Genomic DNA, 20043 nt, shown 5'->3' on the forward strand with positions numbered 1-20043 from the left:
TGGTCTCCGGCCCCGCATCAGATGGAACGGCGATCTGAAGCCGTGAGGGCCCTGCAGAGGGGCGCATGAAGCGCGGTCCCCTGGCCCCACCCCTGGCTCGCTCACTTTCCTCTTCCCGCCTTTCAGGATCGCTTACCCTGTGGTGCAGATGGCGACTCAGTCGGGAAAGAATGTGTACCTGACCGTCACCAAGGAGTCTGGGAACAGCATCGTGCTCTTGTTTAAGATGATCAGCACCAGGGCAGCCAGCGGGCTGTACCGAGCCATCACCGAGACGCACGCTTTTTACAGGCACGTACCCCTGTTCACCCTGTAGCCCCAGTGTCTGCCCATAGCACTCGGGTTTCCAGGTGAGGGCGAGGCACCTTCAGTTCCTGGTACCGTTGTGTCCATGAACCTTGTACAGAATTTAAGAAGTCAGCTCTTTTTGGACCCTTCGTTTCTGCCCTAGCAGTTGGGTCTTTCTCATAATCACCCTGCTTCTCAGGACATGTATGCGCGCGTGCGTGCGTGCCTGCGTGCGTGTGTGTGTGTGTACACTTGCCTGCACAGACACATTTCACTCTTAGCTCATTCCTCACAGCTCCCCCTCCCCAAGGGAACTTGAGTGTATGGGCCTGTTGAGCTTCAGCTTTGCCCTCTCCCCACAGGATATCCCCAAGTCACCTTTCCTTCCTGAGAGAGCTTGCTGGGCCAGCAGACGCTCGCCCTCTAAGTGGATTGGAAGGGTCTCTCTGTAACTATATTGATACCCTCATTTCTGAGGGTGCTTTAAAGTAGAGTTGTGATTTGACTCAAATGTTAGCACAATTAAAAGCTAAGATATTTAATTGGCAGGCAACCCAAGCCCTTTATTTATGTTAAAAGAGACACAGTGTGGAGCAGGATGGAAAATGTGTAGAAAAATTTTAACACAAATCCAGGACTTCAAAGAAAAATGTCCTTGTTCTTGCCATAAGCTGCTTTGCACTGTAGCTCCTATCCCTGGAGATGGAGATGCTCTCTGGGTTTACAGCTCCCTGATCAGAGGTCCTTGTACTGGGGACTCTGGAGGAGCATAGAGGTGGGATTATTCCGATACTTAAGACGTAAAACTGGAAGAATTTACTTGCAAGCACCCAAACAGGCATATTAAACGCTGACACAAATGTTCTCGTTCTCAGCAGCATTTAAGGCCTGGATCGCAGGGCTGCCCAGGCCTGTCAGTACTGAGGTGGGTGTTCCATCTCTGTCCGCAGGTGCGACACAGTGACCAGTGCCGTCATGATGCAGTACAGCCGAGACCTGAAGGGCCACCTGGCTTCTCTGTTTCTGAACGAAAACATTAACCTGGGCAAGAAGTATGTCTTCGATATTAAAAGAACCTCAAAGGAGGTATATGACCACGCCAGGAGGGCTCTGTACAACGCAGGCGTGATGGACCTCTTACCAAGAAGCGACCACAGCCCCCCGAGTTCTCCCCTAAAGTCCTCCGAGAGCAGCATGAACTGCAGCAGCTGCGAGGGCCTCAGCTGCCAGCAGACGCGGGCCCTCCAGGAGGAGCTGCGCAAGCTGAAGGAGGCCATGCTCTGCATGCTGTGCTGTGAGGGCGAGATCAACTCGGCCTTCTGCCCCTGCGGCCACACTGTGTGCTGCGAGGGCTGCGCCACCCAGCTCCAGGTGAGGGGCTCCCCGGGCTCCAGGGGAGGGCTCAGCTGGCCGCCACAGACCAGGTGCTGGCTTGAGGGACACCATTGGAGAATGTCTATCTCCACCTGGAGAGAGTCTTTGTATTTAGCGACTTAGGAGATGTTGCTCTCTGGAAACAGTTCGGATTAGCACACTCTTTTTAACAATGTGATTGCAAAATCACAAGCTTTTTGCAAGGCCTGGAAACGAGGCTCCAGTTCACAAGGTAACACATCTAGTCAGTGGCTGAGCCGGGCACTGGAATCCAGGCCTCTTAGGGCTGGTCAACTCCTCTTGCGTTTCACGATGCCTCCACATCCTGACAACTTAGGAGGATGGTCTTTATTACATACTTGTATTATCTGAGAAAGAACAATAGGGTTTGGAGTGGGTTATCCATGAGTGGGTTGTTGACTGATTACTTGTGATTCTTTTTTTTTTTTTTTTTTTTACTGCCTGTACTCCCTTGGGGCCTTGTGGATTGGCTCTCACTTAGCAAGTCAAACTAGTTGTAATATTACTACAACCAAAAAAAAAACAAAAGCACCTCTTGTGCAGTATCTTTCCCTTTCTTGCACCTTGCATTTTCTCTTAAAATAGTATTTTCAATTCGTTTTCATTTCCTAAAACTGTTGGCTAAATTTCATTGTGGCTTTGTGTAAAATTAGTCCTAAGTAACATCTAGTCCTTCAGAAGCTGCTAATTCAGAACTCTTGAAGGCTGCACACATGCCAGGATGCCTGTGTCCTTCCTAAGAGCAGGTGGTGATACTCAGATGAGTCATCTCCTAGGAGTGGTTGGTCATCAATTTGCCTTTCTGCCCATATCATCTGACCCTCATGCCTAAGGTTCCCCTTGTGGCTGAGGAAAGGACATGCTTGCTGAGAAGCCAGCCAGGGATGTGGAGCTGTGACCCATGACTAGAGCAGCCATGCTCACTGGCCATGAGGCATCCACCTGGGAATACCACCCTGAGCCAGCTGAGCCAAGGACACTCAGCCTCTGGAAGGGTCTTCCACATCCCTGCCTAAGGCTCTGGAATCAGCCCACTTAGGGACCACAGCCTTATTGCACAGCAAGATGCCTTTAGTAATCCCTTTACTCATGTGCGTTGTTTAGAGTAACTTAATCTCCTTTAGTTTATGCTTTTTCGTAGTCTTCATTTTTTTTTTAATCTCTTATTAAATGCAAACTTTCCCAAACTGATTAGAATGCAAAGATCTCTCCCAGTAGAAAGCTAGAAGTAGTTGTGACCACGGAGCACTTAGAAACCGAGATTGTGCAGGTACCTGGGTGGACCCTGAAGACACAGATCCTCGAAGGTGCCCTGACTCGTACTGTCATCCTCTCTCTTCCAGTCATGTCCCGTTTGCAGGTCGCGAGTGGACCACGTCCAGCATGTCTACCTGCCGACCCACACCAGTCTCCTGAACCTGACTGTGATCTGACCTGCTGTGCACTTACCAGACGTGCCGTGTCTCCATGAACTGCACTGTTAGAAACTATAAAAATGATAGACTGTGGAGAGAATAAATACTCCACCACCCATCTGCCATGCAACGTTTAGGGACAAAACAAAAGGAAGAATAGTGAGAATACGATTACTCCTCACCGCCAACATGTCCCACACGTAGAATCAGCACCTCCAGGGTGACGACGAGGAAGAGCTCTGGGCCCCAAACACATTCCTTGAACTTTGCTTCTTTTTTATGATCTAGCGAAGGAATCAGGATCAAGTGAAGGAATGGACGTCGGTTCCGTGGCAACATGGCCAAAGAGTGGGGACCTTTTAGAAAATAATGTTGTAAGTCTCCCTAACATATCCCGAGGTAAGTTACCTACCTGCAAGCCAATTTTGTAAGAGTTCCTTTTAAGGATTTACTTGGGTTTTTTAGTACGGGTCACGGAGCGCCAGACATTTTTAATAGGAACATTTTTCTTCAAAGAGATAGTCATTGTTTTCATGTCATGTCTGTTTTTCTAACTTGTTCAAGAATAATTGGGAGGCCAACAGTTAAAACTTTATTCGGGGACTTTTTAAAGGTAGACAACAAGTTGTCGGATTTAAACCAGTCTGGCTAGTAGAAAACAGATCACCACGTGGCTGGTTTCCTATCTCTTCTCCCTCTCCTCTTCCCCAAGCCTTTCACTTATAAAATGCTGCCAGGTTGGTTAGATGAGTTCTATGGAGTAGTCAGCACTCCTTGGGCTTCTTGAGTTTGTGGAATATTTTAAGGCTGGGAAGGGGGTGTGTGTTCCTTGGGAAGAGAGAGCATTGCTTACTGCGACGAAGCTCTGTGGTGTACAAATGAGGGTGGTTCGTGAGTTCTCCCATGCACCCTGCTCCAGCCTCACCCAGTGGGGTTGCTTTTGCTTGAGCCATCAAGCCTTTTACAGCCTTATCATAAATATCTTAGGTATTGTATGCTTTTTTTTTTTTTGTACTATATGCTTAAGTGTTAACTTTTCGTTGTCCCTCTATACGTGTTAGAGGGGTTTCGGGGTCTTTTTGTTTCTCTCTTCCTAATCATGTTCTCCACTCCCACTTGGGCATTTTGGATGCTGGTCAGCTTGTGGGTTTTCTAGGATGTCGGGAAACCTCGATGAGCTTATTGGGTGCAATACTAGCTAAGTTAAAGCTAGAAATCTACACTGTCACTTTACTGAGATTTCTGAGTATACTCTTCATATTGCCTTAATGTAGCAGTAATGTGTTTATGCATTTGTTTCTTTGCACAGACATTTTGTCAAATATTAAAACTCTACTTTTTTATGGCACATTATTAGCATATAAGCCTTTATTCCAAGAGGTATTTATTTTTTCACTTGTAAAAAAAAAAATAATGTTTCCACATAAAGAACTCTGTTATATCCTAAAGGACTTCTGTCTTTTATATTCAGGATAATAAAGACTTTAAAGCAAACACGGTGTTTGTATCTTCATAGTTACTGTCATTTAAACCAGTTTTTATTCATTTAAAAGAAAAGAGTGTTGCTAACATCCTGGTGGGTATCTGATGTGGTCCTTTGTGGAAATTTTGAAAATGTTTAGTGTATTGCCTCTCATCAAGGAGACTGACTGTTTACCCCGTTATTCACTCATCTGTGTCTTTTGGTTTATAGGATTGAAATGTAGATGAAAATGGGGTAATATACACAAGCAGACAAAAAGTAACAGTTGGGAAAAGGACTGGAAGGTATTGGAGAAGGAAGAGAATGACAAAGCTAGAAGGTAAAAATGTAAACCCAGATGATGCTGCTAGTGCACTGCCCGTTCAGGACAGGTGAGTGCCAGGCTCGGTCCCAGCAGACAGTCTCAGGCCACAGACTCCAGGGCTGCATTCTGTAGGATGACTAGCCTGCTGCTGCTGGGACCTCGCTGCTCTAAGTGTGCTAATGTGTACACAGTCGCGTTGCTCAGGACATAACTTTGTGGAGTAGAGGACAGTGCACATAATATATATGTAACTCAGAACTATCTGTAGCAGCTGAATAATTGCAGCTGCCCCAGAAGTGTAGTTCCATACACATGCAATTATTTCAGGTAAATAATTCTTTAAAAATTGAGAGACAAGATTTGTCTTCCACTCTTCCTCTGTGTCAGTCTCCCATCACTTTCTAGGAATTAACTCATTTGTTTATGCAGTACATTTATGGAACACCTGCTAAGTTTTTATTGAGCACTGGAAGTTTAATAATGATGAAGACGTAAATGGTACAGGATGCCCATGTCATGTATTTAGCCTGTAATTTACAGTTTTTCTTTCTATATAGAAAGTGTATAATACTCAGAATCATAGAATATTAACACTGGAGGGGATCTTAAGTGAGGTAGTCTCAAAATGCTGGCCAGAATAGTGGGTGGATGGATGGATGGATGGATGACAGCCAACAAATGGATAAGATAGTGTTCACCTCACTAGACTGCACTCCTTAAGCTCAGTGACTAACTTGGAAACTCCTATATTACTAGGTGACTTGTAGAACTATAAGAAAAGTGCTATGGAAGCACAGAAGGGGATGGTTAATCCTCCTTCGGAGCCAAGGGTGAGAAAGCTTCACAGAGGCCCTTGGAGCTGAGCCTTAACATTCTAGTTGGATTTTACCAGGTGGAAAAAAAGTATATGGTGCATATAGGGTTAGAACGAAGTTCGGTGAGGCTGGACTGCTCCTGTTGTTGATGACGTGGTAAGAAATGAAGCTCTGAAGGGAATGTGGTTAGAGTCACAGTGGTGGGTGACCTTGAATTCCAGGTTTCATTTGGACTGGGTTCTCCACTGCCTTCAGAACCAAAAACTTCTGGGACAAGAGGGTGGCAATAAGATCTGGTTCTTGAACAAGGAACTGCTACTACAGAGGAAAGGAGATAACGGCACGAGAAGAGACGAGGGGCAGGGAAGTCCATTTTGATCATCTGTCGACATGAAAATGAGACAAATCAAGAGAGTTTGGAGGTCTAATCAGTATTTAGTAAGACAAGTCATACCCAGTTCTGCTTCTCGCTTGGAACAGATGGTCTTTAATAGAGGGGCACATGGAGGGGAGCAAGCCATGGGAGTAGGAAGGGAATTGAATCTGTCTGGTTTTGAACATGATGCAGTTGAGATGCTTGGTGATGGGCAAACCTGGAGTCGATTGAAAACTTGAGTTGGAATTTCCAGAGGATGGAAAAGGTAAAGAGAAGCATTTGGTAGCTGTTAGATTTAATTGATATTTGAAGCTGCAACAATATAAGAAGTCATCCATAGGAGAGCATTAAAGAGGGAAATAATAATAAAGCTGAAGATGGAACCTTGAAATGATCTACCTCTTAGGTGGATGGTGAGACTAAGAAGGAGGCAGAGAAAGATGAAGGCATGCAGGAAAATCAAGACTGAAAGCCAAGCCCGAAGAACTTCACAAGGGGTGGTCAGCGATGTTGTAACAGGCAGGTCGGCAGAGTCAAGGAATTGGAGTACCAAGAAAGGGCCATAAATATGGGGCAATATTAGGCAGTCCCGGATGCCAAGAAAGAGCTGGGTGCATTTTGAGATTGAGAGGATACTCCAGGGTTGCCAGATTGTAGTGTATACATGTGAGACAAGGATATGGAAGTACTAAGTGGGGGCTGAGTGTCGGTGGGGTAAGTCAGGACAGTACCACAGCAGGGGTGGGCTCAAGGGCAGCATTTGGGTTTTGCATTTTAAATGGAAGGGCTTTGGTGGGCGTCGAGGAAGGGCCCATGGAGAGGGGAGGTGAAAAGGTACAGCAGAGAGGAATCAACAGAGAGCCTGAATTTTTGGGGAAACCGAAGATTCAAGAGGCTGCTCTGCCAAAAGTCTCAATTTATGATTCTTGGGCAGAAGCATTCTTTCATTTTTTTATTAAGGGTTACAAAAATCAGTGGTGCAGCTAAAGACCCTTTTCCTCGCCCTAAGCCATTCCAATGCCTCTTCTACATTGTTTCTGTCACTGATGTGAAACTCAAACGTAGTGCAGGTCCATTCTGGGGTTGTCTCCTTAACTCTGCCATTGAATGCTGAGGATCAGAAGCCCCTCAGGCGACTGCTCTTGGACAAAGCATGAACTCTTCCAAGAAGAATGTGAGACACAAGTGCCCTGCAGACCAGAAGTGTGAGCAAACTTCCAAATCCAAGCATAGGGGAAAGTGCATGTATGGGTCCTTGCAGGTGCGCCTGAAGAGGATGGGTGCAAAAGAAGTTCTTCTGGTGTTGGGAGAGCTCAGAATAAACCAGGAATCCAACGTTTTTCCATTTTACCAGGCAATGGAAAGAGAACCCCAGATGGAGTTTGAGCAGAGTCAGGATTGAAACAAAATGGGGCTGTTTGTCTTTCTCATTGCTTATCATTTTTAGCGCTTCCTCATAGAAATCCTAAAACGTGGCACATTCATATTTGCAGAATCTCCTCAAAATGAGTTTAAAAACAGCAAGATGTTAAAGAGTTAGCACTATGCCTTTTAAAAAACAAAACTGTTAGGACCACACCAACTACACAGTTTTAACACACCTGCCAGATGCATACAGAAAAAGAAATTCAAGCAAAAGCTAAACATCTGTTGTTCATAAACGCGTGCTAATGTTAAGGGGAAGAAAAGAACCTCAAAGGCATAAGTGAGCCCACTATCAAGGAGTGATTCTTCCAGTTGAGAAGAAAATTCCTATATACATGTATGACATAAAAAGAGCTAACAGGTCTAAGACCAAAACTACTGCATATGTGTGTATGTATATACATACATATGCATATATATGTTTGTGGTTTTTCTTAAATATTTAGAGAATGTGAAGTAGGAGATCCCTGGATTGGATGTATTGGAGAAGGCTTTTCGGAGTAGGTAAGTTTTTCTTTGTCTTGAAGTCAGTACAGAATTTGGCTTGTCAGGAAAGAAAACAAAGCAAAGCAAAACTTGAAGGTGAGGGACAAAGGGTGTGAGAGAAAAAAATAGGAAGTGAATAGAGCCAATTCATAGAGACTTCTGGAGTAAAGGTTTTTTAAGTTGAATTCAGTGAGTGTGTGAAAGATGCGGTCAGGTCTTTCTTCATCTGTGCTTCACTTGGTTTTTATTCATTAATTTGGACATGGGTTTATTAACTCAGCAAATATCTATGTTAAGCACCTACTGTATGTCCAGCTCTCTGTTAGGGCTAGAGCTGTGGTTCTCATCTGGCCCGATTTTTCTCCCCCAGGAGGCACTGGGCAATGTCTGGAGATGGTTTTTTTTTTTTTTTTTTTTTAATTATTCGGCGTTCTATCAATTTCTGCTGTGCAGCAAAATGATCCAGTTATACATGCATATACATTCTTTTTCTAATATTATCTTCTGTCATGTTCTATCACAAATGATTGGCTATACTTCCCTGTGCTGTGTAGCAGGACCTCATTGCTTACCCATTCTAAATGTAATAGTTTGCATCTACTAACCCAAACTCCCAATCCATCCCATTCCTTCCCCCTTGGCAATCACAAGTCTGTTCTTCATGTCTCTGAGTCTGTTTCTATTCTGTAGATAGGTTCATTTGTGCAATATTTTAGACTCCACATAAAAGTGATATCATATGGTATTTGTCTTTCTCTTTCTTAGTGTGAGAATCACTAGTTGCATCCATGTTGCTGCAAATGGCATTTGTTTGTCTTTTTTATGGCTGAGTAGTAGTCCATTGTGTCCATGTACCACATCTTATTTCATTCATCTGTCGATGGACATTTAGGTTGTTTCCTTGTCTTAGCTATTGTGAGTAGTGCTGCAGTGAACATAGGGATGCATGTATCTTTTTGAATGAAAGCTTTGTCCAGATATATGCCCAGGAATGGGATTGGTGGATCATATGATAGTTCCATATTGAGTTTTCTGGGGAACCTCCATACTGTTTCCATAGTGGTTGTACCAACAGTGTAGGAGGGTACCCTTTTGGAGATGGTTTTTAATCATCACACTGAGGATTGGGCACCACTGGCATTTAGTGGGTAGAGACCAGGGATGATATTCAATGCCCTACAATGATGCACAGGACAGCCCCCACTCCAAGAAATTTTCTGGGGGAGTTCCCGTCGTGGTGCAGTGGTTAACGAATCCGACTAGGAACCATGAGGTTGCGGGTTCGGTCCCTGCCCTTGCTCAGTGGGTTAACGATCCGGCGTTGCCGTGAGCTGTGGTGTAGGTTGCAGACACGGCTCAGATCCCACATTGCTGTGGCTCTGGCGTAGGCCGGTGGCTACAGCTCCGATTCAACCCCTAGCCTGGGAACCTCCATATGCCGCGGGAGCGGCCCAAGAAATAGCAACAACAACAACAAAAAAAAAAGAAAAAAAAAAAAGAAATTTTCTGGCCCCAAATGTCAGTAGTGCTGCTGTTGAGAAACACTGAACTAGAGGGTACAGATATCCCGGATAAAAATCCTTGCCCCTTCAAGGTCACTGGGGAAACTGACATTGTAAACTAATCCTTGCAGTTGATTAAGCTCCCTAGTGAAGCAGGCACGAGGCCCTATGGGAGAGCAGAATAAGATGCCACTAACTTTGTCCACAGTTGGAAAGATTTCTGGAAGAAACTCATTCTGGAAATGAGTCTTGAAAGATGAGCTGAAACCTAGATAGGTAATGCCACATATTTGGGACCAGTGGGCAGTTTGGCATAATGGGAATACAGGGTGTGTGCTTGGATGCGTTGTGGGGGATGGCAAGTGATGGAGCTGGAAGTTAGGTGGGGACCACGTTGAGGAGAGCGCTATGGACCCTATTAATCCCTACCCCAGCCTCACTCCATAAGAAAGACAGTGTCCACAGAGGTCACCTAGAAAGACTAGAAGTAGCTGGGTTCTGCAGTTCCGTTCAAAGCACTCTTGTCTGTAGATTTGATTCCCTCTCTGAGCTCTGATAAGCGTATGTCCTCTGAGTTTTGACTAAAGGTAATAGCAAAATAAAACCCTTGCTAATAATTTGCCCTAAAGATGGAAGCTGTCAGATAATCATTCAGACTTTAAAAGCTCATCTCAGTATTCCTTCAGATGATGAAAACGGTAGGATAAAAATATAGCAGAGCTTATTAGTAATATCTTACCCATTTTTTCCCTAAATGGTTAGAACATACTGCCTCTCTCTGCTCTTTACACCAACGTTTCTGTTATTAAAGCCGTCTATTTTTCAGTTCTAAATCCCGGGAGGATTTTCCCCATGAATTTAACATGACTGAGGAAACTTGCTCCAGGGTAAAACTTTGCTGCAAATTATCTGAGACTAGGCTGCTTAATAAAGAGACTGGAAATGAATCACGGCCTTTTTGTAGCTTCAAATGTGGAGTTGCCTTTCTCCTTCACCCTCAATTTCATGATCATTCATAATAGAAAAAGGCCAGCTTTAGACAATGATTGCATGCAACAAATGTCCTTTGTGTTCAAAACCAGAGGCTGCCGCTGATACCAGCTAGGAGAGTGGAGGTGGGAGAGAGTTGATGGAGGGGCATTCATTTCTAAGCTTCTCCAAAGGTCCTCCCTGTGCATGTGACATGATGTTCCATGCCCATACGTGGTGAGGGACAGGTACAACCCTCCTAGGGTCAGGCAGTGCCTTCAAATGGACACTTGGGTTCAAGCCCACGTCCCTGCCCCTGTATAGCCATGTCTTCCCTGGGTTTTAGATGTAACGAAATCACTACCAAGAGCAAATGTAACTTTTCCAATAACCCATTATACCAAAAAAGGAAACTCAAAGCAGAATTAAAAATCTTTCTCAGTGCCCCCTCCTTGCTTTCCGCCTCTTTGCAGGACAAGTGCAAGATGTACCCCACACTCTAGTCTGTGGGAGCCATGAGCCCTGCCCCCATTTTAGCAATCAGGCCTGGAAAGCTTTTCCCTCTTCATGTCACACCAAATTTTTTTTTTTTTAGGGCTGCACCTGCGGCATATGGAGGTTCCCAAGCTAGGGGTCTTATCAGAGCTACAGCTGTTGGCCTATGCCAGAGCCACAGCAATACCAGATCTGAGCTGCGTCTGCAACCTACACCACAGCCCACGGCAACGCCAGATCCTTAACCCATTGATCGAGGCCAGGGATCAAACCGCAACCTCATGGTTCCTAGTCGGATTCGTTTCTGCTGCGCCACGACGGGAACTCATGTCACACCAATGTTTGAAAGCTCTTTTTCCCTTAGAGAAGCCATCAGCTTCCCTTCTCTCTGGTATTTAACCTAAATTTATACACAGCTTCTTAGGAATCCTTGGTAGGCTCCCTTAATGTGGCAGGTGTCAACAGAGATCCAGCACTAGATGCTAGACCATTTGAAGGACTTTATAGGAATCAACTTGTTTCATCCTGTGCCTGTGAAGTAGGTAGTCTCACTGGCCTCCTTGATAGATGAGAGCCTGAAGCACAGAAAGATGAAGTGACTTCCTAAGGTCACAGAGCTAGAAAGAGGGAGAACTGGGAGGCAAGTTGTGATGTGCTTCATAAGGAAAAAACTATATTTGCTCTTTGTCACCTTTTCTGGCACAGAGCTCCTAAAGCCCTTGGAATTTCCTAATTGATGAGAGCAATAAAGATGTCTTTGGTCATGTTGATGAGGTAAGTGGTACCTCACCTCGCCAGGGCCCCAAGCAACCATGGGACTAGAGGGTCAGAACTTTCAGTCCCATCCAACCGAGAGCGGTAGAGCTTGAATCAATTACCAATAGCCATTGAGTTAATCAGTCATGCCTGTGTAATGAAGCCTTCCTAAAAACCCAAAAGGAGCAAGTGCCCGTTGCGGTTCAGCCAAAACAAATTGAACTAGTAACCATGAGGTTGCGGGTTCGATCCTTGGCCTCGCTCAGTGGGTTAAAGATCTGGTGTTGCCAATAGCTGTGGTAGAAGTCGCAGACGTGGCTTGGAACTTATGTTGCTGTGGCTGTGGTGTAGGCTAGCCACTACAGCTCCAATTTAGCCCCTAGCCTGGGAACCTCCACATGCCACGGGGGGCGGCCCTAAGCAAAAAAAAAAAAAAAAAAAAAAAAAAAAAACGAAAAAACAAAAAGCACAGAGAGCTTCCAGGTTGGTGAATACATAGGGACTGGGGACGCTCCTTCCCCACACACCTGGCCCTAAGCATCTCTCCCATCTGGCTATTCTTGAGTTATGGTTTTGGTTTTTATAATAAACCATGATCTAGTAAGTGAAGTGTTTCTTAGCATTCTACGAGCTACTCTAGCAAGTTCACGGAGCCTGAGCGGGGGTTTTGCCAACCTGTGGTTTATAGCCAGTCAGAGGCAGAGGTGACCACCTGGGCTTTTGACTTGCATCTGAGGTCGGAGGCAGGGCCAGCCTCTTAGGGCTGAACCCTGAACCTGTGAAAGCTGAAGCTAGCTCCAAGGAGATAGTGTCAGACCAAGTTGAATTCTGACCCCCGGCTGATTTCTGAGAATTGCTTGCCATGGTGTGAGAAGCTTCTGCCCCCAGCACCCACACTGGAATTAATTACAGATGCTGGCCCCACCCAGCCACGCGGCAAGGTCACACAGGGCCTCAGACAGTCTCACACAGAGCATCCGAGGGGACAAAAGGGCAAATCAGTGGTTTTGTTCCTTTGGTTTTGAATGAGTCCAAATTCTCTCCACCCCTTGAATTTGGGGTACATCTGTGGATTGCAAGAACCTTCCGTCTCCACAATTCTTACACTTCCCCTTTTAAAACAGCCCAGTCCTACCAAATTGCGTATCCATGGGTTCCGCATCCTAGGATTCGGAGCTATCGTGTGTTTTCTAGGGGAAAAAAAATCCCTTAAATAGCGAGAAGGTATGCAGGTAGAACCAAATGGGATTAGGAGTCTGGATTTCCAGTGCTGCGTTTTTGACTGTATGAAAGGATTGTAGAAAACAACTGAAGGACTTGATCTTGGCGAGCTTTTTGTGCTTTCAGAGTATCAATGTTAATATCCATTTCTTCACCAGCCCTCAGCTGGCTTCATGTTACCCCACCACTAATCCTTGAGGAAAGAACAGAGCCCCGGCTGGTTAAGCCTTCAGGTTGGAGAGAGGATGTGTGTATCCTCTTCCTGCTGCCAGCACGGGGGACCTCCGGAGAGCAGCCCCTGTTCCAGGCCCACGCCCACTAGGAAAAAGGCCAGCATCCTAGAGCCAACTCCCCAAGCATTCCTGAGAAATGGATACTTGGCTCAAGACTTTGAGGAAAGATGGGGGAAGATGTTATACATACAACTCGGCAAAAACGTCTAAAAACTCCCATGTAAGCGTCTCTGTTCTTCCTTTCCTGCCACCATAAACAGCAACAGATAAGGCAAGACAATGAGCCTAATAAATATAGGGAAGGAGGAGTTACCATTGTGGCTCAGCAGTGATGAACTCGGCTAGCATCCATGAGGATGCAGGTTCAATCCCTCGCCTTGCTCAGTGTGGATTAAGGATCTGCGTAGGCCACAGACGTGTCTTGGATTTGCAGTGGCTGTGGCTGTGGTGTAGGCCAGCAGCTGCGGCTCTGATTCAACCCCTAGCCTGGGAACCTCCATATGCTGCAGGTATACCCCCCCGCCCCCCGCAAAAAAAAAAAAATCAAATAAATATAGGGAAGGAAAATGTGGAAGAAGGAACAAGGGAATAGAAAATCTTTTTAAACTCTGGTGAACCAAATATCTTTGTTGGCTAAGTTAGCAAAGAGGAGTCAGCTAGGGGATGATAGAGAAATAAACTCGTGAAATGAAAGTATTTGCTCCTTTTCTTTAGGGCTCTTTATTACTTATGAGGCTTGAGGGTAAATTGCAGTGTCAGGGGAGTAAAGATAATGTCATTCATTCCTTTTCATCTATCTCTGACCAACTAGAGGATCCCTCCGTATCCACAGGAATTGGTTCTAGCACCCTCCACAGATTCCAAAAATCCACAAATGTTCAAGTTCCTTATATAAAACAGTATAGTATCTGCATATAACCTATACACGTCCTCCTATATACTTTAAATAATCCTAGATTACTTGTAATACCTGATAGAATATAGTGCGAATATGTGAATAATTGTCAACATGCAACAAATTCAAGTTTTTGTTTTGTTTTTGTCTTTTTGCTTTTTCTTTGGGCCGCTCCCATGGCATATGGAGGTTCCCAGACTAGGGGTCTAATCAGAGCTGTAGCCACCGGCCTACGCCAGAGCCACAGCAACTCGGGATCCAAACTGCGTCTGCAACCTACACCACAGCTCACGGCAACGCCGGATCCTTAACCCACTGAGCAAGGTCAGGGATGGAACCCGCAACCTCATGGTTCCTAGTCAGGTTCGTTAACCAATGCACCATGACAGGAACTCCAACAAATTCAAGTTTTGCTTGTTGAAGCTTTTCTAGAATTATGTTTTTTTCAAATATTTTTGATTCAGAGTTGGTCGAATCCTAGGATGGGGAACCCACGGATACAGAGAGCTGACCGTGCAGTTTATCAAGACAATTTGCCAGCCACACCTCTTACTGAAAGCTTTCACTGAGACTTGGTGCAAGAAATAATTGAGTTATCAATAGATCTCAATTTTTCAGCTCCCAAGTTGCTCATCTACACTGTAAAAGGAAGAAGCTGTGAATCTGTCAGAGCCTCGGTTTACTGTCCTTGAACTTGAATCTCAGTGGCTTGGGAATGAAGAAAAGATCATATTGGAATAAAAATGTCTAGCTTCTTATTCTGAATGATCTGTGTCATAAAGGAAACCAAAGACTCTTCTTGTATCTCAATGCTACTAGGTGTCAGCTACCAAGACCGGCACCACCCCAGGCACCTCCTGGACAAGGCATCCACCTGACACACTGCTCTCTATAAACGCATCTGCTCAGGGCACTCCCTGCTGCCAGCAGAGTTCAACCCATACTCCATGAAAGTCCACATCCTTCATCACTTGGCCTCTACTTAACTTTTCAGACTGGCTTCCTGTTCCACCTGTCACCCACCAGTGTGAGACCAAACTCTTCACCTCTTCTGAATGTGGTTTGCATCCCATCTCTCCTTACTCCTGGACCTTTGCTGAAATGTTTCATGATGCTTGGAGGGCTTTTTTTCCTTACCTCTTTGCCTTGCGGCTATGTTTACCTGGCCTACACTTAATTCAGAGTCCAGCTTAAATCTCCCTACTCGCACAAATTCTACCACAAATCTTCCCATCTCTGTCCAAATGAATTTCTTCTTCCATTATAATTCCAGAGCACTTTGTACCAACATATGGCATCAAAGGGTTTTTGTCTGCTTTGTGTGTGGATGTGTGTGAGTGTCTTTTAGGGCCACACCTGTGGCATATGGAAGTTCCCAGGCTAGGGGTTGAATCAGAGCTCTAGCCGCCAGCCTACGCCACAGCCACAATGACGCCAGATCTGAGCCACGTCTGTGACCAACACCACAGCTCATGGCAACACCAGATCCTTAACCCATTGAACAAGGCCAGGGATGGAACCTGTGTCCTTATGGATACTAGTCAGGTTCATTTCCACTGAGCCACGATGGCAACTCCCTGTTTGCTTTTTAATACATAGATACAGTAGTTCCTTCGCTGAACTTACTGTTATTTAGCATAGTATATATTATTTATTTATTGTCTGCATCACCAAAAAGCACAGGGATTTTGTCTGCTTTGTATCCCCAATGCCTGAACCACCTAACAGATATAATGTACTCAATAAACATTTTTAAAATTCATAAGCAAATGACTCATGGGAACCTAGGGGTCCCAGACTGCCCCTCATCTTTCCAGCACCTCACAGTGGCTGGCACAGTGCTTTACACATGCTTCTTGAATCCGGCTGGATTGAAGAGCCAGCCACCTGGATCTGGCTATGTATAGCTCCTCCGCTTTGAAGAGGAGATGTGGATTTAACTGCAATTATACAGCTGTGATGCTGTAAGGCAGGCAGACACGATGGTGGGTGAGACTCTTATAGGAAAATTCTAGGTTAATGGGCAACCCTAATTGCTAAATCTAATTAGAAAGAGGAAATCAGTTAAATTAAGAATCCTTCATGTAAGAGAACTAAATAAGAAGCGGTTGGGCAAAATTTTCCCTTCCTCATTCACTTCAGTCAGCTTCCTCAGAGAAGGTGGCAAGACAGCAGGAGTTTTTATTGGCCCCAAAGCTTTGCTCTGGTGACCACAGAAACCAAAGAGCAGGGAAAACCTGGTCTTTCACCACTAGATTCCTCTTTGTCTTGTGCTTAAGAGAAAGCTGCCATGTCGCCTCTCTTAAGATGGAAAGGATTATCACTGTGAAAGCTCAGGCTCTGATGCTTGAGTCCTTGCCAGTGTGCTTCCAATTTGGAGAACTAATCCTCCTAATTGAGCAAAATCACACCCATCCCCACTGAAGCAAGCGACACAGAAGCACTGTGTGATTCACCTCTTTGGTCATGTAGTCTGAAAAGATAGATTTTTTTTTTCCCTTAATATTTGCAAGTTGAATGTGTTCCCATCCTCATTTTCTGCAGCACCTTCTGCAGTTGCACAAAGTCCCCTCCTTTTTTCTGAGAAAGCCATCAGAAATAAACGAGATACAATAATGTGAATACCCATAAGAATTACCAACAAAAATTCCAACAGAACTGTTCTAAGCAAATATATGCATTCAGAGCTTGTATTCAGACACAGAGTGGGCACTTTAGCATGGGCTCCATTAAGGTTCTGTCTCTAATGATGTGAATTAGGTCAAGCAATAAATAACTCATTTTCTCATCTGTAAAGGAGGGATAAAAATAATACCTGTTCACAGTTATTGTGCAAAGATTAAATGAGAGAACGCTCCGATAGCACTTAGCACTGCACCTGGCACACAGTAATTACTCCATAAATGCCCAATGAATAAATAAACTGCAAACTGTCCTCCAAACCACTGATTCCCAAAGCACTACATTTCCAAGACAATAGGACTTATTCTCATGCCCCAAACAAGTGGATCCCGAGGCTGCTTTTTACAGCTGGGCTGGCTGTATCCTAAAGGACACTGTTCAAAGTTCATACCTCCAGGGATGTGTACATTGACTATCACAACCGACTGTATGTTACAGTGCTTCTCTAAGAGATGGAAATAAAGTATCATGAGGAAGACTTTTTCTACTTTGCACAAAGGCACTATATGGGCAAGCACTGGCCCTGGGCAGTAAAGACAAGCATTGGCGCCAGCTCCCTGGATGAAAGCAAGCCGGGTTAGATGACTGGTTTTAGCCACAGTTGGGCTCATTCACAGGCCTCTAAACACTGTAAGTATTGTTGAACAGGGTTGAAAAGCTGCTCTCCTCGCTGGGCAGGCGTTTGGTTTGTAAATGTTAGCTACTGTGTTTGCTGTCCTCACCATAATCATTACTTCGTTTTAATATCTATTTATAAAATGTTCAAACTCGTCACAGAGACCATGCCTGTCGCCTAAAATAGTTTGTCAGCATCCTCTGCATGCCATAATGAAGATCTGAAAGCAAACCCAAGTCAGCATCAGGACATCTTGAAGCCAGCCAGCCCTCCCTGGAATGGGGCCCTCTGTGGACCCCAGCTTCCTCCTTTGGACTGAAGACAGGTCCTGAATCTGAACAAAGGACTGAACTGTCCCAACTGGCCAACTGGGGGATGCTAAGAAGAATGGGCAAAATAAAGCAAGAGTTATGAGTTCTGGGAAGCAAAGTAAACCATCGGATCCACCCCAGAGCAAGAGTCACACAGTCAAACACCACAGGGCAACAACCAGTTATACATGGCCTTGTCATCTTGGAAGTGTGTTCATAAAGGGCAAAGAACAGAAGACCCATGAGTGCTCTCTCTCCTGCTTGTTTATGCCACAATAGCAAGTCCGTTCTGGTTGATCCACCCCCTTTCCTAATACACTTTTCTGTATCTCAATTGTATGATGATGGTTACATAAGCTGCATTTGTCAGAACCCATAGAACTCTACGCCACAAAGAGTGACTGGTTTTATGTGCAAATTAAGAGCCAGAAGTTATGGCTGATACCATGGTCGCCTACCCAATGGCCTTTCTCCCACATACACTGCTTCCTTACCAATAAAACCCTGATTTTATTCAGATATCTATTGGGTTTTGGAGAGGCTGGACCCTCCCCGTCGCTCTTGGAGATGTATCTTGATGAATCTAAACCAGTTGGTAATCCCGTTCTTCTTGTCACTGGCTAGTTTAAGAACAGCCTTTGAAAATGAAAACATGTCAGAGAGATCAGCATCTCCACATTCACTGCAGCATTATTTATGACGGCCAAGACATGGAAACAACCTAAGTGTCCATCCACAGATGCATGGATAAAGATGTGGGAAATATGTAATAGAAAAATGTTTAGCCATAAAAAAGAAGAAAATCCTGGAGTTCCCATTGTGGCTCATTGGGTTAAGAACCCAACATAGGGTCCTTGAGGATGCGGGTTTGATCCCTGGCCTTGCTCCATGGGTTGAGTATCTGGCATTGCCATAAACTCAGGGGGAAGTCGCAGATGTGGTTCGGATCCAATGTGGCTGTGGCCATGGCTGTAGTATGTGTTGGCAGCTGCAGCTCTGATTCAACCCCTAGCCCAGGAACTTCCACGTGCTGTTGACATGACCTTAAAAAGAGGGGGGAGGGGAATCCTGCCGTTTATGACAACATAGATGGACCTTGCAGTCAAAACGCTAAGTGTAATTAACCAGACAGAAGAAGAAAATTACTGTGGTGTTTGGCATAATTCTTGCCAATCTAAAAGATGTGAAGGTCTGGAAGCTTCTGCTTGAGTTCTGTTTTTCCTTTAAAAGGGAGCTTTAGAGGTCCCACTATGGTGCAGCAGGTTAAGGATCCAGTGTTGGTTGTCACTGCAGCAGCTCGGGTTGCTGCTGTGGCACAGGTTCGATCCCTTGCCTGGGATCTTCCTCATGCCCCTGGTGCAGCCATGAAAAAGGAGGGAGGGGCTTCAGAGGCTCATACTCCTCCTATGGCTTTTGGTTTTGTGTGACGATGTGATGCCCAGAGCTGCTACTGCAATCTTGTGAAGATGAGGAGAGCTAGCACACATGCAGAGGATGGTACATCAGACAGAAAGAATCGAGGTGGTCCTGACAGCACAGGGCATCTGAGTTCACTGATCCACTGATCCAGCCCATCCCTAACACCTCCTGACTTACTGCTCTGGGAGGTATTACATTTTTTTCTTGTTATTAAAGCTGCTTTATTTGGTTTTCCTCCTACCTACAGCCAAAAGCGTCATGATTAGTACACTGGTCCCATGCTGTTAGAAATGGGTCAGGAGTCCTCCTGTGGGGTTTAAGCCAACAATAAACACACAGCAGGTGTCTGCTATGCCATCGCCAAGATACATTGTTTATTTTGTTGCAGAATTGTCTCTTGATTGCAAGTTGGCTTTCTCTACCTATGGAGCCACTTGTACCTAATTCAACCAATAACAAATGTTAGAAACTTAACCCAACGATGCCTTTAGTCCTGTCAAAATTTGTCTTGGTGTCCATGATGGTACATTTTTTCCCCCTCTTTTTCTGAGTCCTTTCCTGCTGGATGCTGAACATTCCTTTTTCAGCCCCTCACCTCATGTGCTCTCAGTGGGGCTTTCTGATGACTTTTTGTTGACTTCATGTGTCTAAAGCCTCATCATTCATTAGCAGTTATTTTCTTTTTTTTTTTTTTTTTTGTCTTTTGTCTTTTTGTCTTTTGTTGTTGTTGTTGTTGCTATTTCTTGGGCCGCTCCCGTGGCATATGGAGTTCCCAGGCTAGGGGTTGAATCGGAGCTGTAGCCACCGCCCTACACCAGAGCCACAGCAACGCGGGATCCAAGCCGTGTCTGCAACCTACACCACAGCTCACGGCAACGCCGGATCGTTAACCCACTGAGCAAGGGTAGGGACCAAACCCGCAACCTCATGGTTCCTAGTCAGATTGTTAACCACTGC

The 20043-nt window shown here is 45.1% G+C and overlaps 1 protein-coding gene across 5 annotated transcripts in view; it reads left to right on the forward strand.

The window, feature by feature from the left end:
* MYLIP (myosin regulatory light chain interacting protein) overlaps positions 1-20043 on the forward strand; it is a 94196-nt gene that overhangs the window by 16099 nt on the left and 58054 nt on the right. For 2 of the 5 annotated variants that reach the window (XR_014809637.1, XR_014809639.1), the window contains exons 5-8: positions 127-291; positions 1239-1659; positions 3027-3497; positions 4792-4900. Coding sequence is in view for 1 of the 5 variants with exons in the window: in XM_001929076.5 (XP_001929111.1) it covers positions 127-291; positions 1239-1659; positions 3027-3116 (676 nt within the window). In the remaining 4 variants the exon portion in view is untranslated. Of the gene's footprint in view, positions 1-126; positions 292-1238; positions 1660-3026; positions 4593-4791; positions 8066-20043 lie in introns of those variants that run through there. The other 3 variants (XR_014809638.1, XR_014809636.1, XM_001929076.5) reach the window with 3 other exon arrangements.

Source organism: Sus scrofa, chromosome 7 (assembly GCF_054392235.1).
Source record: "Sus scrofa isolate SSC_HxYL_T2T_F1_AM1 chromosome 7, Sscrofa_HxYL_maternal_Yorkshire_Landrace_v2.0, whole genome shotgun sequence".
In the NCBI taxonomy this organism is placed as follows: domain Eukaryota; kingdom Metazoa; phylum Chordata; class Mammalia; order Artiodactyla; family Suidae; genus Sus; species Sus scrofa.